Raw genomic sequence first — 11978 nt, forward strand, 5'->3', positions numbered from 1 at the left:
TCCAAAGACTACTCATTGAATTTGAGCAAAGCATTAGTTTCCCTAGGGGTAGTGAACCTAAGCATGTTTTATACATTTTTATAATAATTAATTCTCTATTAACAACAAAAGCAAATAAGCCTTACCCAATTCAATGCATCCACCAATGCCAAGAAGAGAAGCTGCACTGTGATAAAGAGGCAGAGTGATATAAATTATGTCTTTTGAAGTAGCACCAAAAGCCCACAGTCCAGCAGCTCCTTTAAGAATCTGTAAATGACTAATCACTGCAGCCTTTGGAAGACCTGTAATAACACCAAAATAATGCATTAAACCATTTCTCATAGAGAACATGTGTATAAAGTCTCTAAAATCATAAGAGTCAATTTTTCTTCTGTAACCAAATTGTAAACCATCTTTTCAGATGGCCATAAATAGACAATTGGCTGTTCAATACAATATTACATGTTTCTGTACACAAAGATTAGCCAATTTGTAACCTCATCTCCTTGCTACTTAGCTTGATGTCACATCCATTCAAGTAAGTGGAAACATGAAGAGAAACTCACTAGTTTTCCTGCTAGTAAATTCTATAGCAAGAAGGGACAAAAAATTTACTCCAGATACGGACTTTTAGCATAAAGAGGCATCACACCAGATCTTCTTAAGGCAAGAGTCATAGTGATGGTAAGGTAAGGACTGTAAGAAAGGTATGAGATCTACATGGAGTAGATCACACAGCAGGTGCTTAACTAAGAATTATACATCTTTCTATTTGTTTTAGAACTCTACGAAATCTATGACTAATTAAAAATATATATATATATATATATATATATATAAAATTTCAGTGAAAAGACCACACCAGTTCAGTTCTTCTAAATAATTTTCTTCAAGTTCAGCACAGCATCTCTCTTCATCAACATGCAGATTCACAGGCAAGGGCTTCTTGGGCTACTACTCTGGCACCTATTAATCTGAGTAGGGATGTGATCTTGCATAATATATTTGTTCTCAAACACACAAATTTCAGTCTGAGTCAGGCTGATGATGAACAGGGAGACATGTTCAATTCTTAAAAAAATGTAGTTGTTCATAAAGTTTTCTCACCTATTCTAGCAAAGCTATTGCTCATTTGAACACTTAGCTGGAACTATAATCTGTGGAGAGTCTAGCTACACCTCAAGGCTACTCCACTTTTCTACACTAAAGAGAAAAGAGAATATGCCTAGGTTGCCAATTAATTACTTATAGCAAGAAGTTTCCTACAGTCTTGAGTTTTCACTTCTGCCTTTACAGAAAGACTACTACAGATTGTGCAAAATACTGCTTTCTTTTAACCAAGATTATCAGTCATCAGTGTATCAAAACTTGAAAATTCTCAGTTACTCAAAATAAGCTATTTCATACTTTTCAGACTAAACAAACTTTATGGTTTTAGTTACATAGAACATAATAAAATTCAATTTAGATGAATGTATTACATACAAAGTTTCAAAAATATTTTAAATTCCACATAACTGAAACTTGAGACTTCACACAGGTATTCTGATTCTAATTGTAAGAACAAAATCATCCCACATGGATAATTCTGTAATAATTCTTAGCTAATTTTAACTCCCAACTCTTAACAAGCAAGCTTAACCAAATTTCTATTAGTAGTACTACAAATAAGACCTCATCTCTTGACAATATTTATAACTTCCTAACTTTTTTATTGGAGACTCACATTCTTATTTCCTTATTTTTTCCTGAGAACCTGAAGCAAGCAAATTGTATTATTTGTATGGAGGAGCAAAGCCTCAAACCACACATGCATTCTCAGTCTTCATGTGGTTAAACTGTTGTGTTCAACTGAATGAGAATGCCAATCCCCTCATCTTAAAAACATAATGCTGACTTTCATGTGAGTGATCACGTTTTTTTAAGTCTTAGCCTCTTAGCTGCTAGAGCACAATTCAGACATCTGTTTCTAAACTAAAAGGCTAGTAACTTAATCCTATTTTCTTTCTCTACAGTGACCTGCATAAAACATGACTTAATGAAAGGAAAACAAATGTCTGTTTGTGTGTTTCAAGATTCTTTTTTAAAGTTCTAGGTAAAATCGTAATAATTTTCACTAGGCAGTTGCATGGTCACAAAATACTATCTATTATGATTATAAACTGACCAAAAAAGCAATGTTTATAAACACCTTAGCTGTGAAGTAATAAGAAGCAAAGCCTCTCACAGAATTTTACAATGTGGCAGGAAAAAATAAAGAGAAACCCGTAAACCACCAAAGAGAAACACTTACAAGAAATATGGGTGCTTTTCTATCGTAATGCTTCTAGATGAGAAACATGACATTTTGCTTGAGATATTAGAGTCTCATAAAAATCAAATTGCTAGATGAAAGCTGAAAGAAAACATATTCTTTAGCAGATCTGTACCTGTTGTTCCCGAAGTAAATATGTATAAAACAGCTGACTTGAGGTTGTTGGCAGAGCATCGATTAACTGGAACAGGGTCATCAGATGCGGCTTCTATTTTGTCTAATAAGGTATGCACACTTGGAAATGTGGAGTCCTTGGCCATTATCCAAACACTGACATCTTTTTGAAGTTTAGGAAGAATTTCTTCCAGTGTCTCAAGCAAATCTTAAAAATTAACATGAAAAATGTTACTTCCAATATGTCTTCTCAAAACTAGAGAATAAAGTATTTTTCTTATTACAGTTTTACTTTTTTTAATAGAAAGAGAAATGCAGGTCACCTCCATGGATACAGATTCAAAAGAATGAACCAGCATGAAAATCTACTGAAAACAGGATAAAATGGGCCAAAAAAAACTACTGATCCCACAATAACTGAATGATCAACTAGCTCTCAAGGCAAATTTGTGAGTCTTGATTACTAGCTGCTAATGCCCACATGATTTTGGGTAACCCTTAGTCATTGTTAAGACACAATGAAGTGTGGCTAAGTTTCAGTTTCAAATAAATCTTGAAGAAAACCATGCAAGGCACATATATACATAACTGGTAATTTCAGTAAAGGTTTCCTCAGATGCCCTCAAGAGCAATCTCCCATTGAGAACTATTTTTTTTCAAAAGCACAGAAGTGACTAATTTAAAAAGAAACAGCAGTTTAACTAAGGTTTATTCTGTTAGGAATAAATTAGTTTAATTAGGCTAATCCTGAAATAATCCATTTGGTATTTATATTTTGAAGCTTTTTTACAGTGTCGCTCTCTCAGAAGATTGCCCAGTCATTAAGCACTAATCCAGGAAACATATCAAGAATAGGAACAATACAGCTTTCAACAGAATTCATTTACACCCAAGTGCTTTGATACATCTCAGTCTAGGTAATTAATCTTGCAAATATTCCTGTGGGTATACATTTATTTTATTATCTCAGTTTTTATAAATGAATAAATGAAACTGACATGATTCACCCAGAACCTCACAAGGCACTGCCAGAGCCAGCATTTGAAATCCTGATGTCAGCTCCAAACTCACTTCACAAATATTAAATATGGATAACATATGAATAAATTTTATGCCAAAACAACTGAAGATTTTTAATCTTTCCAAGAGCTCCTTTCCTAATGACAGATTGATGTAGTTATTTTAATTAATAACATACAAATCTGTACTGCTATTACAGATATACAGCCCACTATCTTCAACTAAACATGTTTTACAAATCTAAAGACTACAGAGTACTAGTTTTATACATTTTATGAACATTTAACAAATAGATCTGACATAGTGTAACATGAAAAATTTTGTGTCTGCAGTACTTCATAGTACTGCAGAGTGATTTCAGGAAGGAATCACTCAAATAATTTTATAAATCTTAAAGATGGATAGCATCCTGTTTGAATCACTGGAGTACAGTCCCATTATAGACAGCAACAGAGTGAAAAAATCTGAATAAAAATAATGTTAAGAACAGTAGTATTAACTGCAGGAAACCTGAGGCCACGAATGTCAAGGTTCAGTGGCATATCAATTCTGTCTTGCTGTCATATTATATAATTATGGTATATTTTTGAGCAATAAATTGAAAAATACAATTGTATTATTTCTAACACATATTAATAAACCAAGTGTGATGGAATAACTACATAGATATTACCTTCTTATACTGATTTGTGTCTTCCTATTACATATATATGTCTCTCAAATACACTAAGGATAGTTTGTGTAGGTGCAAGTTAGACTGAGAACCTAGCGAAAGAAACACAGGTGTTGAAAGTAGCTGGAGAGTTCTATTTCTGCTTTCAAAAGTAGTAAGAGAATATAGCATTCCCTGCCATTCTTTATTAATGCACTAGCACAATCTACAATGCAAGTCTGTCAAAAAGAACAGGACTTGCCTCTTCTTTTTCTTTTTTCCCCTTTTCATGCATCAAAGGAAGAAAAATGGCAACTATTAATTTCAACTCTGCAGACATACTCATGTAAGATTTAAGAATGACCTGAGGACACAGTTCCCTTTTAGTAGACTGAAACATATTTACCCAAAATTGTTAAGATTAATCATCATATTAAACATACTCTTTAGTTTTTCTCTAAACTTTTAAATTCACTTTTAAAAGCAGTGGCTCTGGAGCTTTTTACTACTACTGAAATTAAATGATTACACCACACAATTTTTCTTCTGTGCTCAGAAATCTAGTACTTGGAACAATATGTGAACAGCTTATAATTAAAAGTTATTGTGAAAGACACTTTTCAGTAGATAGCATAGAGCAGCAGAAACAATAAATTATTTCCTGAATAAAAAAGTTAAGTTAAAACATCTGTATTCAAAGTGCCAGAAACTGAAAGCTGCTTCTGGAACACACATGAGATGGTGTGTTTGGAGATGACTCTCAGTTGTACTAACATATTGCCGAATAATAATTCTAATGATGGTCAACTAACATTTTGTTCCCCAAAGAGAAAACTTCTGTGCCACACATTGTGTATGGCTGTCTAGTCTTTACATATCATCTTTTCCACCTCTCAGGAAGACACAGCCCTCTTGATGAGCTATAGTTTGTATATTTCTAGAGGTATCTTGTATGTGCACTTCATGCACAAAAGCAATTACACTAAAGCAACTCTGCTATTTAAACTTGGAATTTCACTCAAGTACTTATTTACTTTTTACACTATGAAAGTATGTTCAGATTCTGGGTTACTTGTTTTGGGAGAAATCTCTCCTCATACAAAATCTGGTAAATTCCATCGGTGTCATTTACATTGCTTGTATATAAGTGTTTGCCATTTGCTAATTATTTAGCTCCTACTGGGAAAAATTATCTGTAACTGATCAGGATGGATACATTTTTCCATTTTTGTTCACTTTTCTTTTCCTCTTACTTTTAATGCATTATTCAACAAAAGTTTGTGAAACTGTTACTTTATATTCACATGAGTACATAACTCAGTTACATCTTTTGAGAAAGCAAGGAAAATATGTTTTGAACTACTGTCCTAGGCTTCTGGTTGCACAAAGGTTTTTTATGTTATTTTCTACCAGAGACCATGCAGGCTGTTGGCAAGTACACAGTCCCACGCTGATGAAAGGAATACATTAGATTATGAGACCAGATTGTACTGAACAGAAAGTTACTCAGAAAGAAAACTCCATGAAATGGTTCTTACATAACTTTCATGTGTACCCTGGCTGATATGCTCAGGAAGTTATATCAAGTCCAAACTCTTCCCCACACTGTCTGGCCTCAGAAAATAATTGTTACTTGTACTTGATCCCCCAAGTGACTCAGCATGGCTTCTCACAAAGTAATAATAGTAGAAAAGTCAGCTGTGGCTCAGGATCAGTGCTGGTATCTTCAAGCACCACTGAAGGCAGTAAAGCCAATAAATATAAACCACCTTGCAAATCACAGTTGGCTCTTTTTTTCCTCTCAAAGACCATTTGGGACAAGACACAGACTAGAGTAAGAGCAAGTGATCAAAGAGATACGGTGTCTAATAGAGCAGGTGTCGTCCACAGGTTCCCTTGTACTGACTGTTTTGGTCAAAATAACTTTTTATTCCAAATGGATGAGAAATGTTTGTTTCAATCAAATCCACTCATTTTTTTCATTCAGTGACTAACATGACAGATGAGACTTCTACTTGTATGTAACATCAAGTGACTTTAATTTACAAATATCAAAAAATACTTTGATTACTCTCTTTCTCCAGGATTTAGACATGCTTCTGTCTAGCTCAGCATACACTCAGCAGCAGAAAGCACTGCTAGTGCCTCAAGAGTGAAGAATCCTGGCCAGAAAAATGCAATACAGCTGGGAGACATACCTCTGTACAGAACTGCAAAATCACACAATGGCTGTGAATAGAAGGGGCCCCTGGAGGTCACCTCGGTCCGATCTCCCTGCTCAAGCAGAGCCATGTAGAGCAGGCTGTCACACGTGTCCATGCAGCATGTACGCTCCCTTAATAGCCTTTGTTATCAGGACTGATGCAAATCAATGTCATGGAGTTCAGAAAGCAATCCCCTAACAGCTGAATCCTTTCATCAGAAGTCATGATGGCAATCTGGGATGTTTGGGCTGAACTCTTCCCAGGAAGAACAGACTAAAGATGCCCTGGCAAATAAACTCCATTTGTGCATTTCTGGTGGGTCACTAAACTGTATGTATTGTTTAGTACTATTGCTGCTACACTGTGATAGATAAAACGATTCAACAGATGCAATGCAATCCCTTCTTCAAGTAAGACTCTGATGGATAGAAACATTCCCCAAAAAGGACACAGTGCCTTTAAAGACATCTTCATTTGAAGCAGCGCCTTACTTACTCTGTTTAACAAGCAGCTTTTAAACAACTAAGGGTAGCACAGTCTAGTAACAAATGCAGCAAGAATGAACATCTCTTGAAAGAGAAAAGCATACAGTTTATTTCTTTTAGAAGTTCCTCATTAACTTACATGTTAGTTAACTACTGGTTTATTAAAAACGCAATTTGAAACTCTAGCTTTTGATTCTCTTCCAAGAAACATTCCCCAAAATGGGAGTGGTGGGAGAAAATGTAAAATGTTTCTGGGAATGGAAGTGTGAGAAGATTAAGTAACAAATTAAAGCAAGAGCTAAATACTCTGGGAACACAGCAGACAAATGAGAGTCATTAAAGTAAAAAACCTCACTGTCTGACACAAAGGCAAATGGAATTACTGGAAAGGAACAGAAAGGCTAAATATTGGCAAATAATAGAATCTACTTTTGCCTTTTAACCAGAGCCTGGATGAGAAGATGAAAAAATTTACTTGATTGCACTAATGAATTGAAAGAGTATAAGTGTCGTAGAAAAAAAAAAAAAAATCAGACTTTTAGAGATAGCCATCTCATATTAGAGACTAACAAGAGGTAGAAACCTTGAAGGTTTTCTATGATTTCTGGGGCTTAAGCATAAAACATTCAGTTGCTGACTTCATAGAATACATTAAGACAAAATCAAACCTTACAAAACTTAAATACTACTGAAACGCTCTGAACTAAAGTTCAAAAAAGCAATCCAAGTATGAGAGAATTGCCAGCTCAGAAGAAAGTCTGATTCCAAGTGCTGAAGCAAAGAACTAATTGGATGGGATTACCAAAGCACAATGCCAGAAAAATATGCAGGTATACAACAAAAGTGAGGAGTAAAAAATGGCCCAGGAGAGTTAACCTTACAAGAGGCACTATGAAAAATGGAACAAAGTGTGTAAGAAAATGCAACCATAAAAAGTACCAAGCCTAACTGTAAGGAGGCATCACATTAAAAAAAAAAAAAAAAAAGCATTTTTGGAAATGAGATACTAAAAGGCTTCAAGATGCAATAATCTCACACAAAGGGAAGCTACATCACTATTCTAAGCAGGGAAGACTTAGCCATAATCATTGGTGGGAATTGTTTCATATAGCACATGAAGGTGGGAGGTTCATTTCAGCATAAATGAAACCTTAATATTAACTAGATTTACAGTAAGATAACAGTAGAACCTATACACAAGTTCCTGTTCTAATGTGCTATTACAGACAAGAATTTCAAGAGCAAATTTGGTCTTGCTGAGCACAGGCAGTCAAATCGTTAAGGGGGTAATTTCTGCTGTGAAGCAGTCTATGAATAAGACCAAAGTTCATCCAAAACACTGAAGATACAGCTTGTTACTGTAACTTAGAAATTATTCTATTTCTTGTAAATATGCATGTCTTTGTGGAGGGTGTAAAACCTACATATTTTTAAAATAATTTCACTACCCAGAAATACTGCCATTGCATACTACTCTCTGATTAAAAAAAAAAAAAACAGTCTTAATTGCCAGACACAATGCCTCTCTACGGCAATGATAGATACTAGACCATAAGTTGATTTGTTTTAGTGTAAATATTTCGGGAAAAAAAACCAACCAACATGTTCAAACTATTCACACTTTTGTGAAAATGGTGCCACAAGAGGAAAATTAACAACTCATGTCTACTGATGAGGAAGAAACCCTCGATACTCACACTAACAGTGGATGAAAATATGTTTAATAGATCTCTAAGGATTATGTAACCCCAGTGTTAAATATTGCTCTACAATTTTTATAAAGATTAGGGGGGTATTATTATTTATGATAATTGGGTACAACATGTTTCTTTCAAGAGTGGTATGATTTAGGCCTCACAGTCATTGGCCTGTATATAAACTTCCACTTGCTAAATCTGGACTCCATTGGAGAGGCTCCGGGATGATGTGGTCAATAGCTGAGGACCTAGCATCTTTTAAGTTCTTTCACAGATTAAAAGAAAAAAGAGCCTCTAAGTCCTGAAGAAAAATACTGAGAAGGCTCCTGGGACGGACAGACTTACAGCAGAGACTAAAAGCCATTAATAAAGTAAGAAGCCCAAAATATAAAATACCAGCTGAGAGATTAATTTGTAGGTATTTCTGTTGTACCAGCTGTCTGCACACAGCTCCTTCCCTGGGACCAGAGGCAGACTCCCCAGAAGAACTCCGTTCAACTCAGCTGCTGTTACTATCAGATGCTGGTAGCAAATTAAGAGTGGAGAAACACAGTTCCTGGCCCTGCTCTGCAAATGCCTTTTCATCCATTAGTTACCTCTAATTTAAATAAAAACTTCTCTCAGACACAAGCTTTGATCCAGAGTTTCTCTCTCATCACAGTCAATGAGCAGTAAGTTCCTGAACTTTAATTCCCTTTCTCAATTCATACACTCAAAAATATACATATTCATAAGAAGGAGCTAAACAAGATTGTTTTTTTAAATTAAGTAAGAAGGCAAAGTAAAAAGCTGTCAGTTCAGAAGCCTTGTTATCATGTATTTGGATTATATTTAAATTGGCTTTTGTTTCACTAGATGTTTGGTTTTAATTACCAAACATCTTAAACCAGCAAACCATATAGAATCAGAATGACAAGATTTATAATTTTAAATTGTGCCAGGGAAAAATCTTAAATGTATTTTTGAAAACACAACTTCATTGCAGCAGAGAACAGATGGAAGAAAATTCTATCATTTAGGTGTCATGGTTGTAAAACCCCACAGCTTGTGTAACAGGAGTAAAGCAAGAAGGTGTGCAACAGAAAACAGGCAAAGGAGACTTGAAACAATACTTTTAGAGAGGTGGGACAACACTAACATGCAATATTTTGATATATTTTCTTCCAGTCAAGTGTCAAACTTCTGTGCGGTCTTTGAGCCTTGCAGGTTCACTTTCACTTGATCATAAATGCTATGGCAAGTTTATGTTTTGGATCCGTCTTCAGTTTATACATCTATCTAATTAAGCCCAGTTTGAACATACAATGCCCAGAACACCTACAAGATTTTAAAATCTTTTGAAACACTTAATAAAAAGGTAATAGTCCAGAAAGTTGCACCACACACACTACCATCCCTATTCAAACACAGCAATTTCTTCTATAGTCCAACAACAACAGTAAGTTTGTTATTATGAATCAACCTCCCATGTACTCCTGAAACTTTATTCTTGGAAAACTGTAGTACCTCTGCAAACAGTTGAACAGCAGAGGACATACAGTCCAAGCTTAGACCTTCTAGTTTTCAGTGTGTTTGATCAGTAGAAGGATGGGGAGACAGTACAAGAGAATTAAGTACATGACTTAAATAAGATTACATTTGACTATCTGAGAAGTATTGAAAAATTATTCTTAATAGGTAATCATAATGCTTTCAGAGACACTTTAAGCTCCTACTGAAGCAGTTAAACACTTGGAACAGGCTGTTCTTAGATGTTGAAAACTCTCCTGCAATATACATTTTTAAAGAAAAGTTTAAATGGATGTTCACTAAGCATGGATATAACTGATTCTTCATGAGGTTAAAGCTTTATAACGTCTTGAAGCCCCCTCCAGCCCTGTGTTTCCTCCATTCTGTCAACACCTGTAAATCAGGTTTCCAATAAATGATCTGGAGTGCAAGATATGTGGGAGATGTGACAATAAAAGCTTTAGATTTAGGAATGAGAGGTACACCCTACCTGCTCCCACAACCAGTATCTTGGGCTCACAGCTACTGACACAGTGCAGGAGAGATCTGAGGCGGACATTGAAATTGAGGAACGCCACCACACAGCCCAACTTGGCCAGTCCGAACCACACGTGGATGAAGTCAGGCTCGTTCCCCATCAGCAAGGCCACCGTGTCTCCCTTCTTCAGAGCCTCGTGCTGCAGGAACACCTGTGCTATCCTGTTACTCCTCCGGTCCACATCCCTATAGGTGTGAACGGTCCCTTCGTAGATGAGGAACGGCTTGTGGGGCTGCTTCTCCGCCAGCTTCATAAACTTGTCCAGGACGGTGACAACCCTCCCTTGCAGCCGGTACATCTCCATCCTCAGCCCATAGGTCAACACTTTGAGCAGGTATCTCAGGTCGGCCCAGAAGTAGGGGAAGAGGAGCTTCTGGATGAAGTGCAAGGAAAGAATCCCGACAGCAGCCCCCGGTGCCCAGGAGGGCGGCACTGGGAGCAGGTAAAGGTCGTCCCAGCCACGCATCTCCCCGCAGCCGGGCCGCCGGGCACACGGCCGGCCGGGGAGCGGAGGCGAAGGCCGGCACGGGCTGAGGCTCTTCCCGCCCTCTCCTTCTCCTCCACAGCGGGACGCCCGGGCCAACACCGCTCGGGAGCAAGGGAGACACCGACGGCGCCCACCTCAGTCCCGGCTCGGCACGGCCGGAGCCCCCGCCCGCCTTAGCCCCGCCGCACCTGCGGGACGGCCCGGCGGGAGCGGGGCGGGAGTGCCTGCGCTGCCCGCGCACGGCTGAGGCCGGACACCTTCTCCCCCCTCGGCCCCGGGACTCACGGACAGCGCCGGGCTGCTGCTGCTGCCGGCGAGCCGGCGGCCGCCGCTCCCTGAGCCGGTTGCATAAGGCGCGATCTCCCGCTCACCCCCGCCCGGCGGCCGCAGCCCGGGGGTGGCTCCCGGGGAAGGCGGCGGCGGCTGAGCGCAGGAAGCCTCGCCCCGGGCCGGGCTCCGGGCGCGGTCCCGGGGAGGGCGGTGGGAGGCGCTGGGGGCAGGTGGCTCCCGCCGGCCGGGCCCGCCCCGCCCAGCCGGGGAGCCGCTGGTCCGCGGAGCTCGGCCCCGCCCTCAGGACTGGCCGCAGAGCAGCGGAGGAGAGCTCAACTCCAAGACTTGGGGTGTACTCCCAACTCTCTCTAATACTGTTCTTTTCCCTTTTTTCCACTAAGATCGAGGCCTGATTAAATTACGAATGTACAGACACAGGTCTGGTATATGAACGCTAACTGCATTCTGATGCACTGAAAACATTTCAAACAACTCAAGCAAATTAAATAGTGCAAAACTAGATTATGAACATATTCCATGCCTCTTTAAAGGGCCTTTAATACCGTCAGTAGGCTGACAGCATTTTATTGATACTGTAGTTTTCCTTACTTGGAAAGTGCAGTGGATGTGTATGTTCTGTCCTAGCTAGATGTACATTTACAGGAAGAAAGAAATTAGGTTTTCAGCTGGTGAGAATCACTTCTTC

At 38.5% G+C, this 11978-nt stretch overlaps 1 protein-coding gene across 1 annotated transcript in view; it reads right to left on the reverse strand.

Moving 5' to 3' along the window:
- Positions 1 to 11429, reverse strand: part of SLC27A6 (solute carrier family 27 member 6) — a 37490-nt gene extending 26061 nt beyond the window's left edge. Inside the window, exons 1-3 of the mRNA XM_015615121.3 lie at positions 10468 to 11429; positions 2412 to 2618; positions 126 to 284 (exon numbers count right to left, since the gene is read on the reverse strand). Of these exons, the coding sequence (XP_015470607.1) occupies positions 126 to 284; positions 2412 to 2618; positions 10468 to 10981 (880 nt within the window). The 5' untranslated portion in view covers positions 10982 to 11429. The remainder of the gene's footprint in view (positions 1 to 125; positions 285 to 2411; positions 2619 to 10467) is intronic.
- Between the last annotated feature and the right edge of the window lie 549 nt (positions 11430 to 11978).

This window comes from Parus major, chromosome Z, assembly GCF_001522545.3.
Source record: "Parus major isolate Abel chromosome Z, Parus_major1.1, whole genome shotgun sequence".
Lineage (NCBI taxonomy): Eukaryota > Metazoa > Chordata > Aves > Passeriformes > Paridae > Parus > Parus major.